The sequence below is a fragment of the Aristolochia californica genome, unplaced genomic scaffold, assembly GCF_029961685.1.
Source record: "Aristolochia californica isolate CCGP_79_NKW_82.1479 unplaced genomic scaffold, dmAriCali1.0.hap1 SCAF_13, whole genome shotgun sequence".
Lineage (NCBI taxonomy): Eukaryota > Viridiplantae > Streptophyta > Magnoliopsida > Piperales > Aristolochiaceae > Aristolochia > Aristolochia californica.
This window is the reverse complement of record NW_027181804.1, coordinates 3,131,889-3,146,397: the sequence shown is the minus strand read 5'-3', so window position 1 is coordinate 3,146,397 and position 14,509 is coordinate 3,131,889. Positions and strand designations below refer to the sequence as shown.

Below are 14,509 nucleotides of genomic sequence, written 5' to 3'. Positions count from 1 at the left end.
CGTAGTTCTCGTAAGAGGGAAAACTCTTCTCTTGGTCCATGTTGTTTCGTTGAATCTCTCGAATCCGAGCCTCGAGCAGATCAATCAACGAAACTTTCCTGCAAATCCCGCAGAAACCACGTCGGTTCTTCGCGGATTTTTCACGTCCGTCCCTGATTCGACGCCAAAATTTGTTTTTTGTTTACGGATCGCACGGCTTATGCTAATGTGAGAGGTGGAAACGCCGTGTTTTCTCATGGTTTCGGCTTGCTAATCTCTGCGGTTTCGCAAGTCGTGGCGTTTACGTTTTATGGAACGAATGCAGCTTTCGGGGAGGAGCACTGATCCATAACTACAACGTTTTTAGCTTCGTTTTTCGTGGTTTTTTTAGATGCCGGGGTGGGACGTCTGTTGAGGTGCGCTGTTCTAGTCGGTAAATATGACGACCCAGGTCGTGAAAGTGAAGAAGGAGTTGCTTGTGGCATGCATTACATGCCCCCTCTGTGATAAGTTGTTGAAAGAAGCTACCACCATATCCGAATGTCTGCATACTTGTAAGTTTCAACTCCAATGTTCTTGTTTCTTATCATTGGTTTCGGCTTCAATGATTGTACTACTTTTTCGTATTTTTTACCCGGGACGTTCGAATTGATGTTTTTTCTTGTTAGAAAAAAATGAACGTGCCATGTTTCTCGGCTCTATTTTGATTATTGACGTCGTACTCGTTTATGTTGATGTCCGTTGGATCTCTTGTGCTGTCGATTTGATGATTGTCATAGTAAAAGAGATATTAATGCGTCTTTCTGCTTATTGAATTGGATTCTTATTCGTGAGTGTAGCTGTTCTGTTCGCGTTTGAGTGTGCTTTTGCAGTTATTCTGTAGCGTTATTTTCCCCCTGAGCTTCTCTGGGTGAAAACTTATCATCCCATTTTTGCGTTTGCTGTTTTAATTTCCTTTCCGTACTCGAAGCCTTATCATTTCCTACCATATTAGATACTGCTAGTGTACAGTATCCAAAATGTTATTTTTCTGTTTGCATTCGGGTCTTTTCATACTTGGCACTATCTAGTCTTCGTACGTCAACCTTTCCCTGATTTTTTCTTCTTTTCCTTGAACTTTTGCCAGATCCGAGTGCTTCTGTATTTGGAGTTTCATCTTTGCTGCTAATGGTCGCAATCTTTTTTTTTTCCGTTTTTATATTTCACTGTTTTCCGTACTTTTTGGTTGAATTAATTTTATTATTCTTTAATTATCAGGGTGTCTCTTTTTATATCTTCAACCGTTGTTTCTTATTGAACTAACTATAAATGAATCACATTTTATATACTCCTATTCTGGCTTTTATTTTTCTATAACTCCAGTTCAGGCTATTTGCCAGTTTCCAAATGAATTCCGTGATTTTATCTTCTACTTGCAGCAAACTGATTTGCTCCTAAGTAGAGGTTTGATTATTACTACTTACCAGGTTCCTCTGGTGCTATGTATTATAATATGAAAAATAAAATGTTTAAACACATGAAAAGAAATTGAAAATAAGGAAAAGAGACATGGTCACCAATGCTGTATGATTCAACTTGCCTGTTTCAAGATCCAATGTGAAATTGTTGTTTCAGCAGTTAATTTGTCATTTTACATCTTTGGATGCGAGCAGCAATCTACAAAGCAGTGGTTAACCATTAACTTGCTTAGTAGAAGAGCCATTCTGTGATTTTCCTTTTTGCTCACATGTGTTAGTTGACCAGCTTTCAGGCTCATGTATTTAAAACAATTCCTATTAGATGTAATATTGAGTTTAAATGCCAAATATGAAAAGCTCTGCATGCTCCACACTTGGAAGTGGAACCCAAAATTACTGTTGTGGGAATTTGTTGTTGTTGTCCAAATGTAAGTGGGGCAAATTTTACAACTTGGAATGGTGCATGTGCCAACTTTCCACATTAGGAAGCACTCTCACCATCTTTCTGAGTTTTACTGAATAAACTTCCTATCTTTTCGTGGAAGTTGTTTAGTCATTCAAGTTTTGGTATTTAAGAGTATCATTGCTGATTATGTGGTTCAATCTTGCTTTGTGTCATATACAAACTATTGTCTCTCACATTTATATTGTGTTAGGTTTTTGACTATTAGGGTCTATTTGGTACTTCACACTTGGAAGCAATATTTAACTCACGAGTCTCATGGAATATATTGTTTTGGACTTTGATTGAGACTACAAAATCAGCCTTTTGTTGTTCACACTGACAAAGGCTGGTTTTTGATTTATTTATATAATTATTTATTTTATATGGGTGTTTTTAAAATTTTGAATCATGCTATTCAAAAAAAAAGTTCTCGTAAACAAGGATAATAATGAGAAAATAGCAAGGCAATTGTGCGTATGTTGATGTTGAATAGTAGACATGAAAGAGTCTTACATGATTCTCACAATAAGAAGTCTTACAAAACCATAATTATTATGGAAGGAGATCTCACAGAAGAGTTTCAGTTAAAAGGTGTTTTAGTTATGTTAGTCTTCTATTTATGTTCAGTTGTTTAATTATGCTAGGACTTATCTTTTAAGTGTTAGACTTTGGGTGTAATTAGATTCTAATACTTTCTTCTATTATAAATAGGGGCTCATGTAATCAAATTATAAGTTAGTAAAGTTTTTCTCTTTTCCGTAAATTCAACATGGTATCAAAGCAGGTTTTGTAAGTTGACTCGGTCAACCCACAGAGATAATATGATCCTTTTCTTGATCTATCATCTCAAGTAGTATAGGTTTGTATTCTATCTTTTTTCGTTTTGTTTTGTCCCAATACCTTTTGTTTTCTTGTCATTCACACCTCAATACTAAGTTTTTCATATTACAAATTATATATTGACGGAAAGATCTTTGAATCTACTTTCCAACGCACGAAGAATTTTAGCAATCAGAGTTTTTACAAAGAGAAATCGATATTTGAAGCAGCAAAGGTTATATTGCAAGAGAGGTTCGAGCAACAAAAAAAAAAACTTCAAATTTTGAGCCGTTTTATGCCATTAAGAACGAGGCTTTATATAGAGAATTATATATCAAAAGAAAGATTTGTAAGTATATTTTCTTACCTAGTCAATCAATTCTTAATCTGAGTTTTCTAGAGGGAGATATTGATCTCAGAAGAGTCAATTGTCATGCTAGCCAAAGAAGAAAGAGTATTCAATTTGATCAGATTACGGAAACCGAAATCAATTAGATTCTTTATCTCAAAAGAAGTATATTTTATGAAGAAAGGTTATACTTGGATGAAAGATATTGAAGTCTAGTTTCAGAAGGAGAATTTTTTATGTCAATCTGATCTCTATTTAATGAGATATTCGCATTGGAGTCGGCAAGGGTCAAGCTACGAAACAAGGAGAATCAAGAGATCATAAAGATTCAAGAACAAATATTTTTGTGTCTATCAAATTAAAGTTCTTCAAGTCTAGTTTCTTGAGCAACAAACATTTTGTGATTTTGAGCTATATTTTGGGAGATATTGATATCAGAAGTACCAAATGTCAGTTCTACTGATTTTTTTTCCTATTTTCCCTCCTATTATCTCTCTAGGCATTGACGTGAATTGAGTTTTTTTTCTCCTAAAATCAAAGTTTTTTAGTCAAATTTGTCTTCTAATCAGAGAGTTTTGGTTTGACTTCAACATTATCTTCTTTTTTGAAACCTCTTTGATCCCATTAATCTTGTATCTTTGGAAAGTCTAATTTAGGAAAGTATTGCTAATTCAAGAAAGTCTTTCATTGGAAAGGTTTTGTTTTGATTGTGCAGAATTTATTCCAGATAGGAATTTGTTGAGTATTTAATTAGAAACCTTGCTCATATGGACTGATCAATTTGGAAATAGAAACTTGTAAGTTATGCAATTATCAAAATTTCTATAGTCAATGTTGTTTTCAAGTGTTATGATTTTGTTACTTGATTGTATATCTTTTGCATCGTCAACTCCGAATTTTTTTGCTTACCCTCATGAAATTATCTTGAGGTCATACTTGGTCAAATTTGGTAAGTTATTTTTCTATCATTACAATCTCCTTCTTATTATTGTGGTGGTTATTTTTCCTTCGTTACATTTCCCACATACCTCTTTTTATATGTTACATTTCTCCCACATCCTTTGTTGACTCTTGCATACCCCTTTGGGCCAACCTATTATGTGTTGCTTCGGTTGGTTTCTCTTTGTATATACATATGGGTGTTTTAAGTCCATTGAGATTTTTTTATGAGTACCATAAGGTGGGTTTTTATCGTTGTCCTTTGAGTGAAGAAGTTATCCTTTTTAGTGATTATTATCACTACTTTTGTTTGAAATCTTATGAGGTTGGTTTCAACCTTTTTTATACATATATCACCCATCTTATTTTTTGAGAGTTTGTGTCTGATTGAGTTCTTATCCTTGGGACACCTTGATGGAGGAAATAATAAATACAATTATATTTTTGTTTCAAGTTGGGATTACACTGATACCTTCCAGCTTGAGGGGGAGAAGTAGAAGATGAAGTACAAGAAAGAAGTATTTTATTTCACATGTTGTGGTAATTTTTATGTGACCAAAATATTCAAGAAATGGGGAACACAAAAGATGAAGTTTTTGCATCTATGAAGAATTGCATCTGTTAAGAATTCTTTTTCAGCAAAAGAAAATTGAAGACCAAGAATCCTTTTCATTACAAGTTAAAGTTATAAACTCCAGTTTGAGGAGAGTATGAAAAGCAGATATGGAAGAGTCTTACATGATTCTCACAATAAGAAGTCTTACAAAGCCATAATAATTATGGAAGGAGTTCTCACAGAAGAGTTTCAGGGTTTAGGGTTTAGAGATTCAGTTAAATTTTAGTCTTCTATTTATGTTCAATTATTTAATTATGAGAGGACTTATCTTTAAGTGTTAAACTTTGGGTATAATTGGGATAAGGGTAGTTTAATTGTAATTGGACTCTATTACTTTTATCTATTATAAATAGGGGCTTATGTACTCAGATTACAACAAGTTAGTGAAGTTTTTCTCTTTTCCAGAAATTTAACTGTTGATTTTCGAAAGAATGGAACTCTAGCAAAGGTGGAAAGAAAATCACATGTAATCTCATTATGTCTTCTAGAATAAATTAGCAAACTGAAAGTTGGCTATGCCCTTCATTTAAAAAAAAAAAAAGTTGGCTATGCCCTTCAGCTATAACATAAATATCCAAAATGGGTTATTGATGGACTTCATTTCATTAAATGTCTGCCAGACTAGCATCTTGTATGAGATACTGATTCCTTTTTTCAAATGATGTGATTCCTTTTTTCCAATTTGGTTCACACTGCCCTGGCCAGATGCCTTGGTGGATGATGTCAGCTATTGCTAGACGAAGAGAGCCAGATTGGTAACAAATTACATATTGATTATTTGATCTTTTGACTTGAGTGATTCGGTGATAATTGGTTCCCTGTTTGGTATCTTCAGAAATCTAGATTTGTTGCCATTTAAGTTATAAATCTAGTGGCAGTAGAACTCATCCTTTGTTTTGAATTGCTCTAAGCTAAGTGGGTATAGTTTCACAATTAATAAGTAAAAGAGCTTTCAGATCTTAACTTCCCAGCCTTTGAAAATGGATGATCTGTTCATTATTTAACTGCACACTAGTGCTGCACTTTGAATGTGAATCTTCAGATGAATTAAGGGATAGATTTAACCATGGTTTGTTGAATCTGCACCTTAATCCTTCCTAATGTTTTTGCTTTTTCTCTAAACTTATTAGTATGTGCTCAATAGCTTATCAGTTATGGCTTTGGTTATCACCTCATTAATGATTGACAGCTTAAGTGATCACCTAATAGTCAGTTACCTCATACCTTCTCTGTTTTTTATTGTCTAAGCCAATATTACCAAGGCAACCTTTGAATCTGCACTGCTGAATGACTATCCAAATAAGTGCTCTGAACAATCATTTTCTTGAAATGGGTGATCTGAACAATCTCAGTAGACTAGTGTTTGAAAATTGAAATTTTGGAGACATTAGTCATTGAAACTAAAAATCCTTCTATATTGAAGCTGAGATTTGGAACTGCATAAAAGAGTTTATGCTTTCATAAATTGGATCCTTAAGAGGAAAGTCAAATGGACTTTAGAACCTGCACTGCTTTCTCATCCCATTTACTTGTTGAAAGTGGATAATTGTTCTTACATGTGCTCAGATGCAAAAAAATTGGAAACAGCTGATCTTGGAGGGTTTGGCTCAGTTTTGATGAGATCGTCCAAAAAGAGTCCTAGCTCTCATTTGCTTAAAGATTTGGCCTGAACAGTATCCTAACTGGTGGTTTATTTACTTATTTTTGGTTTTCACACTTCTACGAACATTTTATTAGTGGATTCCATGGAACCCATTCTTTAGTTTTCTGTTCCTTTATGAGAACATTTAATTAGGGGATGTTGGAGCATATTTAAAAAAATACTCCAAACTATAAAAGTTCTCCACAATTTATCAAAATGCTTTAGATTTTATCTAGAGGCAATCTCATTTTAGAAAATGGAGTGGGTGCTATCTCTATATCATCAATGTTGTCATCATCGGAGCCTTGTCTCAACTATATTCGGCTACATAATTATTCTACTTGCTTTATCATTCTCTAGTTTTACTGCAATCTTCGTCTTGGGGGAACACTATCATTGTGCTGAAGTTGAACACATCCCTTTATCTTCCATGCTAATTTATCAAATGAGCATCTTTCTCTCGAAAATTGCATTATTTTTCATTATCTATTCAACCCTTTCCCACTTGCTGTTTTCTTTTCCTGCTGCAGCTTGTTTTCCCATTTTTTTTTTTTTGAGGATCTTCATATCCCATGTGTTCCCCAATAATACTGACAAATTCTGACATATTTTTTGCTTCAATTTTAAACCAGTCTGCAGAAAGTGTATATACGACAAACTCACTGAGGAAGAGATAGATTGCTGCCCAATATGCAATATTGATCTTGGCTGTTCACCACTGGAGAAACTCAGGTTAACTTTGCTATCTCGATATCAATTTTACTGTCTAATTTTAAAAATCTGTATATATTATTGGGTTGGCCACTATTGTTTTTTGTTTGTTTATATGTTATTGTAATATTCTTCATTATCATTGTCATCATTGTTATTTTTGCTACTTCCTTTAACCTCATACTAAAAATCAGTTGATGGCCAAGGCTATTGTGCACAACTAAATTATTAACTTTGCATTGGAAATAAATTTTCTGTGGAGCTTGTTAAACTTATGTAACACATTAAGACTCTACCTACAAGGTATAATCAGTTTTTGTGCTTTTTTTTGTGGAACTGGTGATTCTTTTAACCGAAAGCATAGCTAATGTTGCATGGCTCTGTATTCTACATGGGAGATCAAGTATTGATTAGTCACATATATCATATGTCATGCCATATTCTAATGCACAATTCTTATAATGTTTGCAGGCCTGATCACAATTTGCAAGATGTAAGAGCTAAGATTTTTCCTTTGAAGAGAAGAAAGGTGAAAACCCCAGAAGTTGTGACTCCTGTTGCCTTACCTGTTAGAAGAAAGGAAAGATCACTCTCTTCTTTGGTGGTGAGTACACCGCGAGTCTCAACCCAGTCTGGTTTGACTGGGAGGAGAACCAAAGCGGTTGCAAGGAGGGCTGCCACTTTGAAGAATTCAGGCTTTGCCATTAATGGCTCCATTAAAAAGGAGGAAGATACTGGAGATGACCGGCCAGAGAGCTCTAGTTCACCTGAATATCAAAATAAGATTCCACAGAACAAAAGACAGGTAAAGGAAGTACGGTTACACTCACAGCAATCTGACTTGAGAATATGTTGCTGTTAAAAGAAAAAAATGAAAAAAAGAAACTCGAGCATATTTAATAAGAAAATTCTATTTCAAGGTTATCTGTTGTATCTGCCATTTGCTATTTCTTTTGTAAGCTTCACTAAATTAGCACGGTATAGTTATTTAACCTTGAGCTATTAATGATAAGCTCATTCTAGACATGCTCATCTTATATTACTACCACTAATAATACTAGGCTTCTCAAAGAAAAAGAAAAAGTAGTAGTACTAGCACCCACACATGTGGCCCTTTTAGACGTTTATAGATGAATATATTGTGCTGTTTAAGTCTCTGTTTGTAGGATTTTTTGAGCAAGGCTCCTTGAATTGGATCTGTATGGATTATGTACTGTGGCTTATGAGCTGTTTGTTACTGGGTGTCCTAGCAATAGGAGCTCCGAAACTGACTGCACAACTGGAATTCAATATTCACAGTCAGTTTACTTAGCTGATATAACTATAAGCAAGATGGGGAAAAAAATGTAACACAGCTTGTTGTCTCTGAAAATTATTGTTATTCATCTTTATAACAAGAGTTATGATTTTTCTCCTTTATTGAATTTACTTTTGCAGAATTCATCCACCGGAGAGCCTTCAAATCACACTTCTAACAGGGAATCCGATAATGGCGGGGAATCTTGGCCACCTAAAGTTGACCTCTGGAAACCCTTAAATTGTCTGGTTGAAGCTGCAAATAGGACAAAATCTTTTAAGTCTAACTCTTATGTCAAGTCAGAGCAATCTCATTGCCCTGAAAATGCAAAACATAGTCATAAAAGCAAGAAGGAGCATAAATCAAAACTCCAGAATGGCAATAATGGTGGTCTTCCTGCCTCTTCAGGATTGATGAAAGCTAGAAAATTAAGGAAAAAGGCAGCTGCTTCACGAGCACTGACCTCCCCTCAGGCACTTCTCAATGCTATAGGTGTTCAACATGAAAGAAGAACTAGTGCTATTTGGTGTTCACTGGTAGCTTCAGATCACCAGTAAGGGTCTATGTCAGATATATCTAATTGCTTTCCTCTCTTGGGTGGTAGGCATGCGTGATTCAAGCAACCACATGCAATAGCAGATATCTAGATAAACTAATGTACAAATAGTTAATTTCTACTCAGCACCACATTGTCATGTCTCTGGATGGACCTGCTCCCACAGGATCACACATGAGTTGGCCTGTTCCTAGAGCAATCATCTGTTTTGTGTGGTGTGTGTATACAATCAGTGCATACATAGCTGTCTTGACAAGACTTTTCAAGATGAATGTCTTTAAGGGTAAATTCATATTCTTGAAAGTGAGAATTTTTATGGTCATGGGCCTTCCTTGCTTAGAACCTCTATTTGGGATCTAGGACAACATACATGCGTCTAATCTTGTATGTTCTGTTCACTGGGAGTAGATCCACTGAGGAGGGTATTTGGATGTCCTTTGACTGGATAAATAAATGTGTACCAGGTGGTATTGTCTGATGAATTTGAGTTTTTAGAAAGCAAGTATCATGAGATAATTGGCTAAGGCTGCCTTTCGATGGAAATATTTTAACCTGCACAGGCGTCTCAGTATTTTCTACTTGCTGAGGCAAATACAGCCTCAAAAGGTTTCGGTGTCATTATATGTTGCATTATTTTATGATTATATTATTTTCTCAATTATTTGTCAAGTTCATCTACTCATTAAAAAGTTTTCTATTATCTACTTATTGTTTATACTTTTTTCAGGGAAGGAGATGCACCTTTACCCCAAATTTCTTCATCTTACTTGAGGATAAAGTAAGGTTTTTCTATCCCCTTTTTGTTTTGTATATATCTGTTGTCAAGTTAAAACACTTTCATAATGGTTTGCATCTTTATATGTTGAAAAGCTCTTTGGTATATAGCACTTTATCAATTCTATATTGTTGCCATTATAGTAGCTTTTCATTATTCTATTCATTGTGTAAGAAATAGTAAAACATTTTCATTCTCATTTATTGCTTTTTAGAAGCCTTTGCACTTTTTTGGGGGGGGATAAGCTGAGCCTGTGAATTAAGCATATTTTATTCAACCATGTTTTTGGTGCATCTTATGCGAATAACTCACTTTGTCCTTTTTGTCAAACTAATTGGTTGGCCATTTAGCTCATTAACTTCATCTTCTAAAAAGTCTCTCTTTTTTCTCTCCATGGAAAATTCTACTTATTAATTTCTGTTATAGTTTTATTAGAAGTTGTTTAGCAATTTGACAGATAGGAATAACATAAGTGCAAGAACTATTAAACAAGACAAATTGTGTACTTCTCAAAAAAAGAAAAAAGAAAAATAAAAATTGTGTATACCAAATGGACTGACACCATACTTGGATAGGGCTGTAAACGGATCTGGATTGGAATGGTTGGATCAAATCCATAATTTTGGATCTTTTGGATCCTAAATAGATGTCCAGATCCAAAATAAATGGTTCCAGATCTAGAATCGGAAATGAAGTGGTCTGGATCTGGACCTGTAAATATCCGGATCTCGAACCTCACTTTAAACCCCCAAAATTTTCACCCCTCTTTTATATGCTCTCTGCTGTTTGAACTTCCAACCCAAGAAGTTCCTCCTGCCAAACAGCACCACCATTAGGTAGTCCCAGCATTCTTTCTCCCTTATTTCTTGCTTCTTTCTCCATTCCATTCTTTCTCTTCGCCAGTGTTCCTCTGGTATATTTGGACTTGATGCACCCTCTATCTCTTCCTTTTGAATTTCACATGCAAGAGGCACCTCCAACAATTGTAGCATAATTTTCCATGAGAGCTTGTTCCCATGGTCCCAATTGGTTTGAAGAGGATCTGGAACCGATGTGAGCCGACTCTTGGAATTGGTGGGGCCCATTCATGAAGACCTATGAAGGCTCAAACCCTAGATGTGCTTCCTGGAGCTGGCTTGGTCCTGGTAGGACCATTGCACTGAAGGCATGGGGGCAGAATCAATGAAGGAGCTCATTGGTGTACTTCTCTCTCATTCCTAGCAAGTACTTTTCTTTCAACACAGCCTCCTTAAACCTTATAGCCGCTGCCACAGAGCTTCATGTGGATCTGAACACCACCATGCCTCGTTTGCAGGATTTGAAATATCATACATTCAGTGCACTGATTGCTGAAATGGCTTTTGTTTTTTTTTTTTGGATTAACCCAACATTTGATTCTGTAAGCATCCTATCTGAGCTGATTCTGTAATTTCTTCCTTTATTATGACATTTTTCCTTCATTTAATCTTGCATTTCTCAATCCAACATTTCCCCCCCTATTTTATGAGATGATCCTATAGTATCCAGTTGAGAATCGATATGTGCATTTTATATGAGATTTGCATTTTAGTCATTTTTGTTACAAATTTTTTCCTATTTTTAGTTATTTTTCCCAGTTTTTTATTTCATTTTCTATAACACGTTTCAGATCAGGATATTATCCAATGGTTCAGATTCAGACATCCATCTTTGGATAATTTTTCCAATATTCAGATTTCAGATATCTGAATATCTGCAAACCGACTGGATTCGGAATGGCAATATCTGGACCGGATCCGGTCTGTTTACAGCCCTACTTTGGGATAAATGAGCTCACATATTTTCTGAATATCAAAAGATGGTCCAATCCAACTGGTTCAAATGGTGAGAATAAACTTTAGTGGAAATGAATTGAAAGTTGAGTGCACTAATAAAGTAGTAACTGCTTAAACTTAATATCATATCATTGATCATGATTTTATTGTTGATCTTGAAAGGCACTTTCTTTCTTTCTTTCAATTGTTTTTAAGAAGGTGAAAATTCAAAAATTTAGGGGGAGGTCTTCTTATAATGAAGATACACTCACTTAGCTAAAGAGTCTGCCACATGGTTGGCTGATCTTGCAAGATTACTGCAAACACATTTAAAACAAGAGGCTAGGTCCATAATTTCATGTTACGCTTGTCAGTGTCTCCAAGGATGATCAATTCTTTTGGGCATCCCATCAAGTTCTTGAAAATGAGCAGCCCCTGCCTAAGACTTGGAGTTCTTAAAGGCACTTCTAACAACTTATTTGTGTACCAATAACTGCTTCCTATGTCAAATAATCCATGCCAAATATAACCTGTCTATGTCTCACATTTTTTAACTCTCTCTTAGTGCTTGGAATATTGACGCAAAAGGAGAAAACTGACTTTTTTATTTGTATGGTGATTTTTCTCAATGTGTTATTGGTCTTTAAGTTCTTATTTAATATTTTATTCCCCTTTTGTTATAGAGATGGAGATTTACCTGTTTCTTATATCCAAAAGTATCTCACGAAAAAGCTTGATCTTACAAGTGAAACTGAGGTGAGTTTCTGTTCTGTCCCTTGAACGTAATTCCATGAAATATGACACTTTAGAAATGATGATGACAAAATGTGCTACTTACAATATTCCTCTATCACTTTTTTGCTTGTCCACTCAGTTATGTCCTTGAGCATATTGACATTGTTCAATTTTTTCTATTCATGTTTTTTAGCGTGCTGCTTCTCATGCCAATTTTTTGAGCCAAGTTTGATTGAAATATGGTCCAAACTCAGCAGAGAGGAGAACATGAGGGGTGGGCATATCAGTTTTCCGATAAGTATCAGATAACCTTGAAATCCAATATGAAGTGGCCATATTGGCCGATACACTTCCCGTTTCGGCTTATAAACTTTGTAACGACCAGGGGGAATTCTGATATGTAAGTGGATATTTGGTATGTATGAGCGGGCGATACATCCATCACTGGAGAACATAGGATATGGTTCTGATGTTGATGAATAACTTTTTACATATAAAAAATGATGAAGAGAAGTGTTATTCTTGTTGGGAAATGGAGTTGCATGCGTCATATATTTGATATATGACTTAGCAGGTCTACTACTATGTGCTTCATTGCACAATGACCTAGAGTTTATCATCTTAGATCTCATATTTAGCCTTATAGTTCCTGATCGTTATTTAAGCAGTTGATGGACATGTTGTATGCCATAGCTTGTTCTATCATGGAGCTCTTTCTTTTTTAATAGAAAGATGGAGCGGTTGGTCTAGAATTTAGTGTCGTTGTTTAGGGCAATTATGGCACTTGTGTTGACTTAAAAGCCAAGTTCTTTGCGGTGTTGTTGCACTGAGAAACATGGTCTTGTGACTGGCCAGGTTGACCTGGATTTAGAAGAGGGGTGGGTAGGTTAGGAGATTGGACTTACCCTTGCATTTTTTATGGTTTCTGGACTAGGGAAAGCTGACCTGACTCAGGTGACCCAACCTGGTCTTCCATGGGAAGTCAGGACTTCATGCTAAGTCAGGCCATCCCCTCTTTGGCTCTCCATGTATCTGGTTCATGGTCATTTGGACCCAACATTTTTTCAGATGCTCTGATAGCTTCTATGCGTATGCTGTTGTTTTTGATAGTCAGGACTTCATGCTAAGTCAAGCCATCCCCTCTTTGGCTCTCCATGTATCTAGTTCGTGGTCATTTGGACCCAACATTTTTCCAGATGCTCTGGTAGCTTCTGTGTGTCTGCTGCTGTTTTGGATAGTTCAGATTGATTGATCAACTTATTTTGTAGGTGGAGCTCAGCTGCCAGGGTGAACGTTTGGTCCCCAGCATGCCCCTCCATACTGTAATAGAGCTCTGGCTAAGGGCGTCAACATCACAACGGGTGGCAGCTGCAGTGGGCACAGCTGCCAAAGAATTTGTGATGGTTCTCTCGTACTCACTGAAGTCTCCAGTCCCATAAAATACCATGCATACTGCCCACCTCCCAGTTCATGAAATAAATCAGTCGCCAAAAAGCTATACTCACCAAGGCCGATCTGTCTTGACCATCTTAAGCAGATCAATGCCTGCAAGCCATCCAGAAGATGTATCTGGGCACTCATGTATTATAGATTACTTGTATCATTTTACTTATTTTCTAGTGCTTGAACTCGCTGGAGAGACTCTACAGTTGGGTCTGTGTGTTTGATTATCTGAAATAATAGCAAGTTCACGGAATATTATTTTATCCACAGATCTTTAGCCTCCATTTGCGTCTCTGCTCTGTTAAACTCAATTATATTAGATCTTTAGACAGGGAGCCGCCTAAAGCACAGATGAGGTTTGAAAAAGTGAAGGCAATGGAGGGAGGGGAGTTGGAATCAAAGTCATCTATTCATCTCAGACGTGAGAGAACTGCTGTCTAATTTTATATTGGAACAATTCAGTTTTCTTTTTAATTTTCTTTTAACTTTTTTTTTATGGGTCAAGAAGAAGCAATGTAAAAAAAATTTCTCTTAGTGCTGCAGCTATGAAAAGTTCGTCAAGCAAAGAATTTTTAAATTCTTATGTTTCTCATTGAAGAAGCGAAGTACCAAAGAATTTAAGGTGAGTCTCATGCAAAGGAGGTCCTACGATTGAAACAAATTAGATTAAGTGAGATATTTTCCTTATTTTTAGAAAAAAATTATTATTATATTTCATCTCAAAACTTTCATTGTTGTTGTTTTTTTAACACTTTCTCAATCATACATGTTCATAGATGAATAAAAAATTTCTCCCTTTTGAGTCAAACTAGGTTACTTTTCCATATATTGGTCTTAAAGTACTATTCGGAAGAATGAATATGTGTATTTTGCACCTCTTTCGCTTGAAATAAAAGAATTGTTATCTTTTTATTCACACACTTAATTTTTCAAAATAATTTTTTAAAATACCC

At 35.6% G+C, this 14,509-nt stretch overlaps 1 protein-coding gene across 1 annotated transcript; it reads left to right on the top strand.

Annotated features, from left to right (window-relative positions):
* Window positions 1-29: 29 nt before the first annotated feature.
* Window positions 30-14,058, top strand: LOC137948137 (E3 ubiquitin protein ligase DRIP2-like). Its single transcript, XM_068794099.1, has 7 exons — window positions 30-533; window positions 6,879-6,978; window positions 7,429-7,762; window positions 8,395-8,807; window positions 9,538-9,588; window positions 12,062-12,134; window positions 13,382-14,058. Exons 1-7 carry the CDS (start codon window positions 419-421, stop codon window positions 13,550-13,552), a joined length of 1,257 nt encoding a protein of 418 aa, XP_068650200.1. The 5' UTR covers window positions 30-418; the 3' UTR covers window positions 13,553-14,058.
* The last annotated feature ends 451 nt before the right edge of the window (window positions 14,059-14,509 follow it).